The sequence below is a fragment of the Cynocephalus volans genome, chromosome 1 (genome assembly GCF_027409185.1).
Source record: "Cynocephalus volans isolate mCynVol1 chromosome 1, mCynVol1.pri, whole genome shotgun sequence".
NCBI lineage: Eukaryota > Metazoa > Chordata > Mammalia > Dermoptera > Cynocephalidae > Cynocephalus > Cynocephalus volans.
Window position 1 is genome coordinate 181607931 of NC_084460.1, and position 17678 is coordinate 181625608.

General features: G+C 43.8%; 1 protein-coding gene across 1 annotated transcript; it reads right to left on the reverse strand.

The window, feature by feature from the left end:
* Positions 1-5217: 5217 nt before the first annotated feature.
* Positions 5218-14099, reverse strand: RCAN1 (regulator of calcineurin 1). Its single transcript, XM_063098135.1, has 4 exons — positions 13891-14099; positions 11002-11175; positions 9746-9905; positions 5218-6988 (listed from the first exon to the last, which is right to left on the reverse strand). The coding sequence occupies exons 1-4, from the start codon at positions 13975-13977 to the stop codon at positions 6816-6818; spliced, it is 594 nt and encodes a 197-aa protein (XP_062954205.1). The 5' UTR covers positions 13978-14099; the 3' UTR covers positions 5218-6815.
* Positions 14100-17678: the final 3579 nt, after the last annotated feature.

Sequence of the window (17678 nt, forward strand, 5' to 3'; positions counted from 1 at the left end):
TTCTCCGCTTTCTGCAGTTCAAATAATCATGGGAAGCCTGATTTTTAAATTATAGCAACTTTATTTTGAATATTTTACAAGAATGCATGGAGTATCCTACCCTTCCCAATAAAAAACCCTGAAAAACTTCACTCCCATTCCTAGCTGTCTTTTTGCAAAATTGCTTAGGAAAGAGCTTACTAAAATAACATTCATAAATACATTCATTAAAAGGCAGACAAGAAACCAGCATTTAAACCAACATGGCCCGAAACATGAAGCCCAGGAATCATTAGAGGAGAGCTCGGGGCCACTCAGGCTGAGGGCTCACGGGGGCACACGCTCTGCCCCAGAGCTGCTGGCTCTGGCCTGGCCTTGTGTCCCTGTGAGCCTGGCCCCGGTGAGAGGTCACACCTCCCCTTTGAGACAACACCTCTGTATTAATTTTCTACTGCTGCACAACTAATTGACACATAGAAGTTTAAAATCACACAAATGTGTCATTTCAGTTTCCGTGGGGCAGAAGTCCAGGTATGGGTTGCTGGTCCTCTGCTCAGGGTCTTGCCAGGCTGAAATCAGTCAGCGACCAGAGCTGCTGTCCCATCTGAGACCCAAGGTCCTCTTTCAGACACATGTAGTTGTTAGTAGAATTCATTTCCTTGCAGTGTAGGACTGAGGTCCCTTTTTTTTTGCTGGCTGCTGGCCAGGGATGTTAGCTCCTAGAGGCTGCCCTCACGTCCCTCACCTCGTGGCTGCTCACCTCTTCCCTGCCAGCAGGGGCATCTGTTGCTGCTGCTTCTGGTCTCCTTTAAGGGCTTGCCCGATGAGGTCAGGCCCACCCAGGAAAATCTTCCTTCTGATGCACTCAGAGTCGACTGAGTAGAGGTCTTAATTGAATGTGCAAAATCTCTTTTGCCAGATAATGGAACATAACCACAGGAATGTTATATCATCAGAGTCAGAGGTCCAGCCTACTCTCAAGGGGAGAGGGTTATGCAGGGCCTCTTTGCCCCGGGTGTGGGGGTAGGAATCTTGGGGGACCATGTTGTGCCCACCATCACCCCAGCCCCAACTCACAACTTCATTCCCATGAGTCCTGTCCCTTTTAGCCCAGGGGGCACAGCCTCTTCCAGAACTTCAGCTGAATCCATGGAAGTCTCTGGGGGCTGGTGATAAAGGCGCTGCTCATCAGACCAGGGTACTCACCTGCTAAGCTTCTCACCTTCTCCTGCACAGCCCTGAATGCCCTGGCCAGATGCCTGTCAGTCACATGGGCCTCCTCACCGTGCTCAGACATGCAGGGTGCACGCCTGCCTCATGGCCTTTCTCCCTTGGCCTCTACCTAGAATTCTCTTTTCTGATATCCAAGACATTTACGGCTCTCTCCCTCATTTCCCTCAGGTATTTACTCAAAAATCTCTTTCCAGATGAGACTTCCCCCCACACCATCCTGCATACACCTCCGGCCTCTACCCAGGACACTTGCTGCCCCCACTGCCTGCTTGCTTTCTCCCCTTGATTCCCTCTGAGTAGACACAGCTCAGCACAGGCAGGAGGGGGCGCCACTGCCCTTGGCTCGTGGACAGGCAGGGACGCTGATGCTCAGCCACATGTCAGGCCTCGACCAATTTCCTTGATTTCTGGCCGGCCGTCAGGACCCCGGCACTGGGAGTAGGTAGGCCGTGCTCATGCCTGAGGACTCCTCGCCCTTCCATCCTGCATCTCTGCAGGGGAGTCAGGCCCTGCCCCAGGTGGGGACAGAGGTGTGGATGCCTAGTGGGCTTACGTGGCCAGCATCTGAAGCAGCCAGCCTGGCTCCTGTCAGAGGATGACACGCTTCTGCCTGGGCCGTTGTCTGGGGCAGGGTTAAGGATGGGGTCAGAGCAGAGCGGTGGCTGGCTGAAGAAAGGGCCTGTGCTGACCCTTCTCTTGTCCTTTTCCTGTTTCTAGAGGCCCCTCAAGCACACTGCAGCGTTCACATCATCGGAACTCGGCAGAATGCTTTCTGGTTATGCTTCTCATCCCTTTCTCTTGAGCACAGTTCCCCCGGGGTGAGCTCGGGCCATGCCATTCTATGCCCTTCCGGACCAGGCAAGGGGGCTTGTCTGTTTGGTGGTGTAGTTTGACAAGTTTTTGACAAATGTGTACACCTGTGCTACTTACTTACTACTTCTGTGTTATTACTGCTACTGTTCTGTGTTCTCCATTAAGATACAGAACATTCCCATCACTCTGAAAAGTTCCTTCATGCTCCTTCCCAGTCCCCCTTCCTCTAGCCAGTTATCCTGTTTTGAGAAGAAAACTTGAAAAAACAAGTTTTCTCACTAATTATTCTACAGTTATGTCTTTCTCTTTTTCATTCCTATTGCTGCAGTAGCCTGACAATTCGTTGGATTAAAGCACTGAGCTGGCTACTGGCTCTACTGACTAGGCAGATGGGAACATGCCTCATTTTTTTTTTTCCTATTCTTTCTCATTTTTTCCCTATTCTATTCTCCTCTGCCTTTAAAATTCTCATCCATCCATCCATCCATCCATCCGTCTAATCCATCAGTCATACATCCAATCCATACATCCATCCACGCAATCCACAGGGATGTTGAATGTCTACTATGAGCCACTGTCTACCAGGAACCCCACTTCCACCCAATTTATATTCTATAAGGAGGGCAATTGAACAATTATGCTAAAAAGTCAATACATATTACAATGGGGAAGAATGGGGCACGAAGGGAGATCTAACAGGAGCAAGTGGCCATGATTCTTGGAAGGAAGGGACATTAACAATGGAGACCTGCAGGACAAATATTAGAGTCAGTTAATTATGTCAGTAGTATTTGTTGAGTGCTGTGGGCTGGGCACAGAGGGAACTGCGAGTGATGTGGACAGAGGTGAGCAGAACAGACAGGGACCTGCTCTCATAGTACTTATATCATGGTGGAGTTGGCTGGGCTGGGCTGGGGTAGTGGGATACTTTTCCAGGCAGAGGGAACATTTGCAATGATGCATAGGGATGAGAGAATGTGGTGAGTTAGAGACACTGAAATTTCTGTGTGGCCAGAGTGTGATGTCAGCCAGGAATGGCCCTGATAGTCTTGAAAGAGGGAGCTGTGAGCAGTGTCTACAGCACCCTCTTGGCTGTCATTCGCCCTGCAGAATGGTTCCCAGATTCCCCAAATCCCTAATCAGAATCTTGAAAGGAAAAGAAATGCTGAATGCAGGCACCACATCTCAATCACTTGTGAATAATCTTCTGTCTTTCATAAACACGGCCATGATTAAAATGACCTTTCGCGAACAGCAGGGAAGGATTGCTGAAGAAAATGAGGTATGTGAGAATAAAATGTCTACCTGATTGCTATGTAACTTTTGGTGAGTCACAGAGTGAGAATTTCAGATGTGAATTAAAGATTGCCAAGAGTGGTGGCGTACATGAAAAAAATCCCCCACATATCCTACTTTAGAATCAGAAGTTCAGAGAATCAGGGAAGAGAGAATGTATTTCTTATTCACCACCTACCTTCTTCCCAAATAATTTTATAGTAAATTATTTATGCAATTTCCATCTGAATTGTAGGTCTTTAGGAGAATGTTATTTGGAATGCACTTATTACATTGAGGCAAACATTCTGCGGGGCTCTGCAACTGCTGTAAAGTATGACATACTCCAGCTGGCCCATTCATCTGTGGTCATAACATGCCTACATAGTGCATTTAATCCTCTGCAACTTGATGTTTGATAAAATCTATTTACTTTGTAGTGAGTTCTGCACATTTCACCTAAAATTAAAGCTCTCTGAAAATGCAGATCTCCTGTGGGCACTAATTCACACATTCTGGAAATGCAAAATCCTAAATGCTTGCTGACTGGAAATCAATGTTTATAACCTGAGTGTTAATAGCTGCATGATTTGCTCTACTTCTCCCATGAGTTACCACCCTTCACTTTGATTTAGCATTCATTTTGAGGAGCATTCTTTTCTTGGATGGCGCTACCCTGCTTACCATCAGATAAGTAATACAGAAATACTTTCAATCAGTGGCAGAGTGTGGGCATGATTCTGCCTTTTTTGTGCCTGTTGTTTTGCATTTTACTGAGCCCTTCTCAGACAAAGATAAGCAAGTCCTGGGCATGTGCACGACTTAGTGCCTTTCAACTCCAACAGCCAGGTAACCAGTAACTGTGCGCACTATTGGTTTTGGAATTTCAGCTGAGGCTGCTGCATGCACCTGTCCCAGAATGACTCCAAAGAGACCATCCCTCCTGAGTGAGGATGTTCGTTGACTTGTGCTTTCTGATCTAGGGTCTGTTGGCTTCACCTGCAGTGGGACCACCAACTCATATTTCCCCAGTTATGTAAGGGGAACTGCTGGGAGTCTAAGTGACCTGACAACACTTCCTTCCAGGGTGCTGGGCTAGCACACTTCTCAGTCTAGCTGTGCTCGCCAGTGGGCTCCCAGTTATTCAAAAGAACGATACATGAAAGCCCCACCCCATATTTCTATTTGGGAATATTTCTCTCCTTAAGTGGTCAATTAGTGAATCTTCTCAGTAATCAGATTCGATCAACTTGATTGAGGTGTGGATTTTCCAGCACATTTAAACCTTGAACACATATGGCTTTAGAATATGCACATGCCTTCGGGGAAACGTCAGGCTGGAGCTTCTTATAAAAGGGGAAAAAAGTAGCATGTGAATTTTCATGGAGAAATGCTTAATGTTAATCTTGATCAAGATTAATGTAATTTGCTAGACTTCAGCCGATAAATATTAGGTTATTTAGGCCTTTGTGGGCTGGCCCAGGAAGCTCACCACCATTTGAAATAACGAGTTCCAGGGAAAAGCCTGCCAGAGAGTCAAACATAAGGCTTACAGACAAATCTTCTGAACATAACTGGCCTTAATTACTTAGAAAAGATGTCCACAGGAGATACTAACAGAAAACTCCTCAAATTAACAATCAAAAAAACTTGTTTAGTGGAGGTGCTGGTGAACAGGGTTTTATCACAGTCTCATCAACCTGCTCAAAGGAAATACTCAGGCATCTGCTGATTGCAGTTTTATCCATTTTCCCCTTTTCTAAGTGATGTATTGTTAGTGTGGTGGACCCTTGGTGAACCACAGCACAGAATTAGGAGTTTCTAAGCTCAGACTGACAAAAGAATGTCTCCTCCTGACACTGCAGGATTCAAAGAGTTCACAGGTTTATCCTAGAAATAAAATGACAAACAAATCACTTTTCCATAAAGAGCATATTGTGCTGATTTATTATAGAATGCAGTTAAAAAAAATATTTTGAGGTTAGCCTCTCCAGTTTAAAAGCACTTAACTAGAAACACTTGAACAGCTATGCAATGGTCTCTCCCTTACTGGCTCCCTCCTACCAAGTACTGTAAACAGGGTTTTGAGAACATTCAATCAATTTCTTGGTATGAACAATCAAAGAATTTAATGCAAACATATTTGCTCCTTAAAGAAAGCCATCTTCCAAATTTCCAAAGCATGCATTGTTTCTTGGCATTAGGTATTTCAAAATGATAAACTTTGTAATAGTATTGTAAGGCCAAAATATAATACCTATTTACCAGACATACACATCACAACTAGAAAAAAAATGACAAATGTTGACCAAGTGTAACAATTCCACCAGGAATTAATGGGGAAAGGCACTGCATCCCTCTCATATCACCACGGATCCACTATCCACTTTACATGCTTTGAATTCAAGTCCTGCTGAACATGTGAACATTTTCTACAACATGTAATTCACAAGTAGGTTAATACATCTTACACTATCTTCCACTGTCCTATTTTTCAAACAGGTGTACAACAGGTATGAATATATGCTACCAGCTTTATTTACAAGTGTATCTTGATATTTTAGCGGGGTAAAAAAATCAACTATGTCAACCATCAGTTCTCAAAAAGGTTTTTGGCTATAACTCATGTATATAAACCACCATGTTAGAGAAATACTGGAAACCGATGTCCGGCCCCCAAACACCTAAACTAAAATTTCTCAGCCACTAAAAGTTGGCAGTGAAACTGCTATTCTCTGAATTGTATAAGCTAAATTCTATGTAGGAATTTCAGATCAACTTCTTTTGCAAAAGCACAAGTCACATATTGCACTGGATGGGATGCCGAGTGTGTGTACTCCAGGCAGAACTGCACCTGTGAGTGCTGATGTAGAGAGAGTTGAGGATCTGGAAAGGTGGAAGTTTCTCCAATGCTTTCCTAGCTTCCCAAGAGACGCAAAACAACAATGATGTAACTTCACATACGAACAAAGGTTAGTCTTGAAAATCAGTAATATACATGCACAAACTTTAGAACATGAGGGAAGAAATGAAACACTACAATTTCCACCTTGCATTGCTGTTGTTTGCACAACCTTTCTGCATGAGACACTGGGCAGCTTTGCGTGGTGCCTCTTCCTGCCAGTAGAGAGTCTACCCCATGGGCTGGTTACAGACAGAAAGCTCTCCCCAAACCCACTGATCAACCTGCCCTTGGCTCACACAGAACCTACCAGAAAAGAACAAGTACAAAACACTATCGTGATCGGTTTTCTCAAGACATTCCCAAATGTCCTTGAGCGATCACTACAAACTCAGTGATTGGCCCAAGACATTCCTGGGTACCGTGAGCACTGACTGATGTGCAGCATTAGATCAAGGAGACAAAGCCTTGATTCTCTTCTGAGCAACATGAACTGGAATTTCTGCCACAGCAATCACAGCTGCCGCCTCCAAAATCGTGACTGGCCACTTCCGTAGTAAAAGATTCCTCCCCATGAGAATGATCTGGAATACTTCTTCGTCCACATGCCGGTTCAGCTTAGGTGGACAGGTGTGTACTCTGGCCTTCTGGTCTGGATAATTTTTGGTTTGGGTCTCTTCATTCTTTCCATCTCCTCCTCTTCCTCGTTCTCTTGATCGCTCTCACATACGTGGACCACCACGCTGGGAGTGGTGTCGGTTGCTGCATGCAATTCATACTTTTCCCCTAGGGAAAGAGAATAATTGCAGGGTCACTTGGACAAGTCCTTGAAAGTCAAAAGGCAAGCATCAGTGGAAAAGCAGGAAGGGATCTGCTCGGCCAGGCTCCTGTGTGCATGCATGGCAGTTAGAGACACAGCCAGATGCATTTGGGATTTATTTTTCTTGGTGGCTCATTCAGAAAAAGACATATTTCTACTGTATATGACCCTGCTTTCAGTCAAATGCCCTGAGTAGAGGCATAGGAAAGGCATGGGAGGAAAGCATTTTTTTTTTTTTGGTTATGTTTAGCATGTCCACCAGACACCCAAACTACCCAGGGGACTCCCCCTCCGTCAGCCTTTCCCCAAGTGTGGTGTGAGAAACAGAGGCTCAGGAAAAATAGCGTGGATGAATAAACATGTTTGGAAACAGACATCCTGCCTCCCTTGTGAGGCTCCCACTGAGGGTCACAGTGCACGCCAGGGGATGGGAGACACGAGGAGGCCTGCACGCAGAAGCAGCTGTGGCTGCACTGAACCAGGCCCTCCAAAAACGTTTTGACCATGGCATCCTTTCTCTCATAACCACTGCTAAGCCCCTGGAACCAGGGGTGCTCTGCTGATGTGTGTCACCCTGGGTTTTACCAGGTGTAGTCAAGTTCAGGCCACTGGCCCAGCACAGGAAGGGTGAACTCTCTGAAACTGAAAAGCCCGCAGTGCTGAAGGAAGGAGCGCGGCAGCCCTTTAGGGCACCCGTCCAGCTATAGGAGGAGTCTGTATCTTTGGGCGATGGGAGGCAGTGCGGCAGAGTGGCCGACCTCTCATGGAGCATTATTTGGCCTCCCTGTGCACCTCAGTCTCCTCCTGGTACAATGGGAGTGATAAAGGCATCGACCTCATGCAGCAAACTGCATGCACACAAAGCACTCAGTACCCGGCTCACAACACACATGCCTGGTAAATGTTACCTAGAATGACGTTTAAGAGTAGAGGCCGAATCGTTCCTGGTGAAAAGCTGGGAATTGTACCTATGCTGGGGACTTGAAATGGGGCAGCAGGGTCTGCCTAAGCCCACTCCCCCATCCAGGTGGCCTGAGGTGAGTTTTCCTGCAGGGCTTTGTGCATGGAATATTTCTGCAGTTTGGGTGAACATGGAGGCACCTCACTGACCACTGTGACCTCACCACAGCTGGTTTCTAGGTGGAAGGAGCAGCTACTCCTCTCAACGGGGAAGGCACTTTAACTCACAAAGGTGGTGGCTGCCTTTTCTCTCTCCCACCTGTGAGATGGGAATGCTATTATAATTGCATTTAAAAAACTGAAGGAGCCTCAGCTCTCTGAGAGAGAGAATTAAGGTACAGGAGGTCAGGTAGATCCCTGGAAATACTGGCCAAGAGCCTCTTTAGATATTCTTGTCTATCTACCAATCAGCCAAAATCCAGAAAGCTCAGGGTTTAGGACCATTTTTGCAAAATCTTTGCAATCCTTTTGGCTGAAAAGTACAACCTAAATATGAAATATTATTCAAGCTCATTGTTAAGTAAACCAAGGGCAAATTGATTTTATTATGCCTATTTTCAAAAAAGCCTCCTCCAATAAACCTTCTGTAAAGGAGTGGTAGATTCTGGAGTGTGAAGATTTTTCATCAACAGCACTTCTTGCCTCTGGAACAGTTTGACACCTCTCCCCAGGTAGAGATCCTGTCTGATGAGAAGATCTCTAACCCATGAGAAGACTCTAAACCCCAGCTTTGCACCTTGGCCAGGACCTGCTGTGGAGGAGCACATGCTTCCTCAAACTGGCCATTTTCGATCTTGACCTTCACGCCACGATTAGCAGTAAGTAATGTGATTCTTGCTTTGTGCCACAGAGGGAATTTCCACTTGGGCAATGTTTTCAGAAATATAATCTTTTCAATAAGAAACTGCTGATGGTCCAAGAAAACAAAACCCTCAACCCAAAGGAATATCAGATTGCTGGTCAAGGAGAAACGAGGAGCTGATGGTCTCAGCATTTACTTGATTTGCTCCCCAGACAGCGCAGGAACCACCAACATCTGATTTTCAAAGCACATGTACAGAGCACTGACTATGGGCCAGGCACTGATTGAAGTACTTTCTAGTTGATAATCTCACCTACCACTCACAATTCCATGGGGTAAGACACATTTTATGGACAAGAAGCTGAGGTACCTATTCAAGCGCTCACACCTGTGTCCCTTCAGAGGGCAGGAACCATGTCTCACTTTGGCTGGCTCAGTAGGGGCCACGAGGGCAGTGCATGCATGACTGGGGCTCTTTCTTCACTATGATCTAGGTTTCCCTTTTCCTTGTCCATTAAAAGAGCAGGTGAGAATCAGATCAATGGGCAATTACCTTGAATAAAAATGAAATTTCTGAAAGGGGTCTGTTTTTCCTTTCCAAAGTCCAATTGCTCATCTACACCCACAGCAACAGGACCTGAGTCTGGGGCACGAGCCATCCACATGGGCTGTGCTCAGGGGTGATACCTGCAGGAGGGGCCGCAGAGCATGGTCCCCATGACCAGCTGCAGTCTCTCCTGTGCCACAAGCAGTAACGAGAGGCAGGTGCGCATGCTCCCAGCACTAGTGACCGTGATGCAGGAGCATGCAACAGAGAAGGTTCACAAAACACACTTGCATGGGACCACAGGAGAGCAGTGGGGATACTTTCACTCCCCAGGCAGGTGCGCATCATCTCTGACCTTCTGCACAATCTCTCCATGACTCCCTGCCCCCATTGTTACCTGAGGGTGCTGCTTACCTGGCCCCAGCTTGGAGATAGCATATAAAAGATCATAATTTATGACTGGAGTAGCGTCTTCCACTTGCTTCCAACCAACTGGGGGAGAGGCAGGAGGAGAGATCAGAAACTGCTTGTCTGGATTTGGTGGAGCCAGGTGCGAGCTTCCTATGTGCAAAGTCTAAGGAGCAATGAACACGGGTCACTTGTCACAAAGGAGGAACTGCAGCAAGGCAACAGAACTTAATGACGGCTTAACAGACACAGGTGGATGATGTCCAGGCTGCAGAACAGGTTTGACTCAAGGAGGAATCCTAAACCAGTCTGTACCGGGGAAGGGATGTCTGAACTCTAGTTATGGTGCTAATACAGTAAGAGCCCCCTCCCAAGGCTGTGGGACTCACAGGCACAGGGACTGCAAGTAATTATGCTTGAACATTAACAGAAGTGATTCACTATAAATGGGAAAAATAAAGCCACTGTCATCGAGGTCAAGCTGGGCATGGAGGGGGTCAGAGCCCAATGGGGACTCACTTTACCTGGAAAGCAGCCTTCTTGAAACTCCTCTCCCCTCCCCTGACAATCTGTCAGCCCCTCTTACAACAGATGAAACTTTGGGAGCTGTCACCTAGGGTCCCAGGAGGAGGGTGGGAAGGGTGGTGGGCAGGAGAAAAAGCAAGTCCACGAAAATTCTCTCTCTGCTGTGGGTACCCTGGGGCTGGGACCGCTGCTAGCAGAAAGGGTTCTCGGCATCAGTGACCTGTCTGGTTAGCCCATTTCTTCCTTTCAAGCCAGGCTTGGCAGCCCTGTATGATTGGCAGGTGCATCTACAGACTACTAGATCCCTGCTGAGAGCAGGCTGCTGGGTGCTTGTGAGAACACCTGCAAGCTGGAGCCACTGGCTCTTCAGTCTGCAACTGGTCCTTAGTCCTAACCCTTGAGCAAATTCAAGAAAACTGCTGCACAAATCTTAGGGCACTTGAAGAACCCCTGGCACAACACTGTGCCCTACAAGCTTCCTGAATGAACAGGTGAGGCACTCTTTCTTCCGACATATCAATCCCAGAAGGTGAGCAGCTATTTCTGAGGTTGCTTTCAAATACACCTGGATGTCTTTTTAAAATAGGGGAGACACTGAAAATTCAGAGTATGAATTTTGCCTTTCTCAGGACCAATTCTTGAAGTGTTCAATGTGTAACATAATCAACATATAAGCCACTTTGAAAGAGGGCCAGAGGGAGACAGGAGAAGACTGCAAAGCAACAAATTTGACTCACCTGAGCGAAATACAACTTCATCTCCTTTCCCAAAAACTCCTTCTTATGCAGCTGGAGTCTGGCATCTGCGGCAGATAAGGGGTTGCTGAAGTTTATCCTGACCCGCTTGAAGCTCTTGAAATACTGAAAGGTGATATCCTTGTCATAAGTCCTAAAGAGGGATTCAAATTTGGCCTGGAATATAACAACAGAAATCAAAGGAATTAAAATTTACCTGCATATGACCCTTGACTAGATGACATCATTACATTTCTTATTAAGGAAGTGAATGATCAATCATTTCAACAACTCCTAACTTCTTTCTTAGAGAAAAGCCTTTCCTCTCTGATGAGACCCTGCCCTTTCAGTTCTATATAGGTGATTTTATAAGACGGTAAGAAGATATGATTTACTAAATTCATTTAAACAGCAGAACAATTAATTACCAATACTTAAACACTGCTTATGGTAACAGGAACATTCTTTTTAAAGTAGAATGAGCATTTTCCAAGGAGGCTCAGTTTGGTAACATGTTATACACTCCCCCCATCCCCCCACTCCCCAGCCTGATGTCCCCTTGTCCTATGATCTTCCCCAGTCTAGCCAACTCTAATCCTGCTGCTCAGCTCAGGGTGATGCTATGTATGTCAAATATTTCTTTAGGGCTTAAAAGCACTGCGGCTAATTTGGGGGGGAAAAAAAAAGCACTTTTATTGAATTGAAAAACAATAAAGATAATAAAAAGTCTTGCATTTCTTAAAGGAATAGTTTTTAAAAATTCCCACTATTGTTTTTATCTCAGTCTGTTACTTTTTAACTCTCTAAAATAATAGTGGTTTAAAAATTAATGTACTGCAAATGAACCCTTTTCTCCATGCTGGCTTTGACATATGTACACACCTTGCTCTAGTGCTATAAGGACTAGTGAAAATTATGAAAGATGAGCTGTTAGAATGAAAAGTCCAAGCTGAGGATTACAAACTTAGATTCAGAAAACGGCTCATGAGCCTCCTGAGAAAAGCCCTGGGGAGAGCCCCCCTGGGCCGTGTCCTGAGGTGGGAGTATCTGTGGGGCAGCAGGAGGCCATGTAATTCCTCAGGATTCCAACCAGAGAGGGAGCTGGAGGGAGTTAGTTGGTGGACAGTTGACACTTCAAAGAAGATTGCACGGGCACTTAGTCGCATGTTTTCTGAGTCGTTTTTCCCAACTAAACACTTAGGCCAGGTTGTCGGAATCTATGTGAAAGGCAGAAGGGGGTGACTGAGAAGAGTGTGGCCCAGAGCCTGGACTGTGAACAACCTGCCCTCTAAGCAGGTGACCAATGCAGAAGAGGAAGCAGAGATCAGAGTGACCTGGAAAATCCAGGGAAAGCGCAGTGCTCCTGCAGTGGGGAGCAAGGATTCTGAGTAAGCAAGACTGTCTCCAGGAATACTCACTGCTAGAAAGTGTGTGCCTGCTCCAGGCAGCACTACGGGAGTAGCAAAGGGCAGTCTGTCTCCATCAGGCAGGTTGTGAAGGGAAAGTGGAACAACTCACAACCTTGCTCTCTGCACATTCCCTGGCTTTCTTCAGTTTATGAAAAGTTCAGCAACTTTCCCACGAGGGTGGCTGTAGAGGCCCATGTGAAGGAATGCAGGGCGGATGCCTGACAGCGGGTTTATCTGGCTGCCTAGTCCTTTTTTCCCCACTTCTTTCAAGCATGGTGAAGTTTCTGGCACAACGGTGTCTTTGTAAATTTGGAATTTTGCATGACCTCATCAATAGGCATTGTGACTAACTGTGTAGTTTTGAAGTTATGATTCAGAATTGGGAGAGATGACTGATGAATATTTTTAGACTATAAGTCAGGGTCAGGACCAGAACAAATGAGAACTCACATTATTTGTTAAATCCAGGTTACTACTATGCCATTCTCTTATAAAATAATCTTATTTGTTCTAATAAATAATATTTAGTTACTACAGTTGTTGGATGGCATCTCTATTTAAAATCATTTTACTTACATAAGGTAAATACTAACTACACAGACTTTGTAGTACTTTTACACATAGAACGTGCTCTCTAATCTAGTTCAAAAACTATAGTCCCAGCCCACAAGCATTGAACACAAATATGGAGTTAAATTTGATGTAAAAAAAAAAAAAAAAAAAAAAAAAAAAAAAAAGAAAAGAAACCCTCACGTGTCCCAATATGGCTTTGGGTATAAAGCATATAACACAAAACCACCCCCCAAACAGAACATACAGGATTCATTCATATTCAATATTATTAAAGATCAATTAGATAGTTGGGTAGCTATTGATGAAAAATCTTATGTTTTAATCAATTTAAGAATAAAATATAGTGATTAAAATTACCAATTATGTTAATTACCATCAATGAGAGCTGCTGCTCAGGAGGTACATTTATCCCACACTTAAATTATTTATTCAGTTTTATTATTTGCTATGGCTGCATTTTCCCTAACTAGAGAAATCTGGAAGCTTGAGGTCAGGCCCTTGTAATTACTACAAACATACAAATATCTTTACAAAATTTATTTCCTAAGATGAAATCAAATTATTCTGAACTCTAGCTGTAAAAGTAAAATGTTCTAGTCACTGTCAGAAGAGACCTCTCTCCTGAAAGTTTACTTACAACACACACAGACAGAATGAAAACACACAATGCAAAAACTCTGTCTTATTAATGAGTTGTTCCAGAGTCCTGGATGATTTCAAATATTGAGATCTTTAAAAATTCCTTCCAGTTAATTCCTCAGGCAACAGCTTTTGATTTTCAAGGCTCAAAATACTTTGGATTTGTTTCAAAACTCACAAGAAAGCCACATACCCCCAAGTATTTCAGTTAATAGTCCCAATTAGCATAATGCTTTGAAAACTCAAAAATCAGTCACATTAGAAGCCTTACCCTGGTTTCACTTTCGCTGAAGATATCACTGTTTGCTACACAGGCAATCAGGGAGCTAAAACTGTAGTTAAAGTTTCTAAAATGCATCTTGTTTTCTTACAGTGAAAGTGCTAGAGAGAGATCCATGCAGTCAAGTCCCAAGTGAGGTTTCTTTCCAAGAGGCTGTCGGTTCTTTCTTGAGCCAGCTCTTGCTTATAAAGCACTGAGGGCCAGCCCCCTGGGAAAAAAAAGCACAGCTTCCACAGATCCTGTTTGGACAGCAAATTCCTGAGTCAAGTCCCGCATGCTTGCAGGCAGACAGGGACAAAGTGTAAGTTTCTACTGGAAAGAGGTGACGTCAACACCTTAGTCATTTTCCCTATGCTAATTAACTCTGTTTGGGGAGGATGGAAAAAACAGCTGAGGTTTGCTTTGCAGCTGCTTTATCAGCCCCTCTTGCAGCATAGTTTCCACTGGTAGTAATTCCATTCAGCCACTCAGACAACACGCTCCTTGGCTGAATGGGACGCTCCTTCTTAAGATGGAAAATGTTACAGAAGAAAAAGGACTAAGGTCTACAGCAGTAAACAGCAATTAGCCTTGAGGGAAGTTTCAGGGCTCTGGGAGACCTGGAAACCAAAGTCTTGGTGAATTGCTTGATCCATGTAATTTCCTGCAAACCTCAAAGTTTCACATTGGGGCATCAGAGAAAACATTTTGAAATCTGTCTTGGTCAAATGAATTCTGCTTTTAAAGAAAAAGTGGGATTCATTTTGACATGTAGTTTTTTTCCCCCTCAATTGAACTTTATTTGGATAAATGTCCCAATTCCCACTTGTATTCTTACAGTGGAACAGTGGGAAGAGATCCTAAAGCAATCCTAGGATTTTCACTTGAAAACTTTATTATTGTAATTTGAGAACTAGGGATATACAACACTTTGATCATTTTCTAAGGGCTACCGAATTCAGGCAAAAATAGAAAAACATTTTAGAGAATCTAGCCTCTGAAACTGAGAAAAGAAACATTAAGCAGTCCTGCTTAGAGACTCATAGACTCAATGTGTAAAAACTAACAGGAAAGGAAAAAGAAATGGAAAGAATGTACACTATAATAGAAAGGTAAGATGCAGTTAAGATGCCTGGTTTCGAGAAATACATTGGATGTAAAACTGACTCGAAATCTTTCAAAAGATTGCAACTCTTTAAACTTCTAAGAACTTTACCAGCTTAGATCCTTATGGCAGTCTGGGCCCTAGGTCCTTCCCAGTCTCTTCAATTTCATTATCACCAAAAACACTCAAGTTATTTAAGAAAGCATTCTCTAGTTTAGGGATACACAAGCACAGCTCTTATCCTTCCCAAAGTTAAATTGAACACTACCATTCACATTTAAAAATTAACTTCAAAGAATCATTAAAGTCAGCCAATAATTAAAAAGAATATATGCAACAGGAAGAAACAAAGCAGAGCATTTATCTGTCCAAAGAAGAAAAAGCAGAGTCTTCTTGGATGAGTGAGTGTTGCTTAATTTCAATGCACTGTGTTTTGCTGCCAACTGTAGAGCTATGTAAGAAACCAGTTATGGTGTTTACTTTGCCAAATTACCCATAACTCCCAACCCCAAAAGAACTAAATGCTTATATTCTAAAAAGTTTAGAACACTGTAAACAGTATGGCATTCACCAAACACCAAGGGGAAGTGGTCACGTTGGATGGTGCTTTGTGATGAGAGTATGTTCTTGGAAGTGCTGCATTTTCAGAGCAGGGCATCTGCCACTGTCCTGCAGGCCCATGCAGATTGTGGCAGAGGTGGTGGTGGTGTGGGGGAAGAGGTGGTGGGGGAAGACTAAGGACACACAACTGCATTCCACTCCTGAGAGGTGGCTGACAGCTTCTCTGCAGGTCCCTCCCTCGCCAACCCTTCTTCTCCTTTTAGCTTTCTCCTGGAGTCCACCTCCGCAAATAGCACTGAAAGGTGATCAATGGAAGAACAGGAAACTAATTTTAGTCTCCTTTTTTGAAAAAAAATATCATGACGAAAAGCTCCAGTTCAGTTGTGCAGGCAAATCTGGAACATTTCTGTTAATCTGAGACAACAGCACTGGGATCACCCAAATTTACAATTTTGATTTCATATAGGATTAAAAAAACCCAAAAAACCCAGCAAGGTATTCAAAGATTGTTCAACTATCTTTGCTCATAGAAATGACAGATCTTTCACTAGGCTGCCCCCAAAGTCTAACAAAATGTGTAATTCTGTACCTGCCTTAGAATTGATCAGCTCCATCTGAATCAAATTTGGTAACCATGAGCACTTGCATATTCAGATCAGGAACAAGAGCTGTTCTAAATGGTGGCTGCCATGGTTTATGGAGGCTGGAACGGATGCAAAGAATCTTGGGCCATGAAATGTACAAGCCCTGGACCATGGTAGAGGGCACCTAGGATACACCACCTCAGGCTCAGTTACAACCTGTGAGGTGTGGAGCAGATTCAAGATTTTAAGCATGTCACACTGAGTAGCATGGCTCCTTAGTGGCATTCAGACACGCTGGCTGTCGGGGGGCAGAACACTGGGTTTCCTGGGACATGTGACTCTGTCCCAGAGCTATTTTATGCTCATCTCAATTTTCCCTCATCTGCTAATCTGACAGTCCTTAAGAATGTGTGTTTTCTGACTGTGTATATATGTATGAACTTGGATTTCTAAAGGTCCTATGCAAAAGAATTTACTTTGTAAATAGTGATCTTCTCCACTGAGAATAAAAATTGATCCAAAGCAAGTATTTAAAAAGTTGACTTTCCTATACCTGTCTATTTCTTGTGGTTTGGAAGACAAGTACACTCTTCATTCCGGTTTGCTAGTTGGATGTAAGTGGTTTGAAGAAAGCAGTGCCCACAGCAAAGCCTCATTAGAGCTCTTGAAAAGCTACTAAAAGTTGCACTCAAAACAGTAAAACTGAAACCAGAAGTTAAAAAAGAAATGAGATGCTTCAGTCAACTCAAAGCTTTAGATGTTTTGCATTTCTTCCATTCACATAAAAATCATAAATGAATCTCTTTAACCTGCATTCACCTCCTCTGGCTCCGAGCAGTTTCAGCATATTTTCATTAACAAGTTTCTATTTTCAGTGAGGAAAAATTGAGGTTTATGATGAATTCCATCGTTCCCATTACAGCATTCCTAAAGCATAGTTATGATGACCTCAACACATCCACTGTAAACCCCAAGGAGTTGACAGTGACGTCAGGAATGTGCCACCCATGAAACTTTCTACAAAATGAACTGACCAGAGAGAGAAACTGAGTTTTGACTTTGATATACAAACCAATGTGTAGCTAAGAATAAGGCAATTTACAAAAGATCTCTCATGAAGGAAAATGACAACACACCTGATTGTGCTAAAAGGTGTCCATGCAATTATCTTGATGGCTCATGAAACTTACATTTTATTTGAGCTTTTAGCTTTTGAGATAGAGAAATATTTTTATTGTTATCAAATGTCTGTAGCCCTTCCCTTTATGATGTGAAGCATTATTCCTTGACCTAAGTTACTATACAAAAGGAAAATACACAGGCTCTCTCTCATCTTTACCATTTCCAGTCTAAAAGGCATTATTAGTAAACTGAGAAGGTTCTTGTCCTCAACTTATAAAATGGGTTAATAGCAAATTAGAGTCATGGTGAGGTTTTAACAAGTGATGGAGCCAAAGTGCCTAGCACAGTGCCTGCAACACAGTTGCAGCCGAGAAGTGTCAGCTGCCTTCCTAATTTTCGTTTCACTGATAAAGATACTGAGGTTCAGA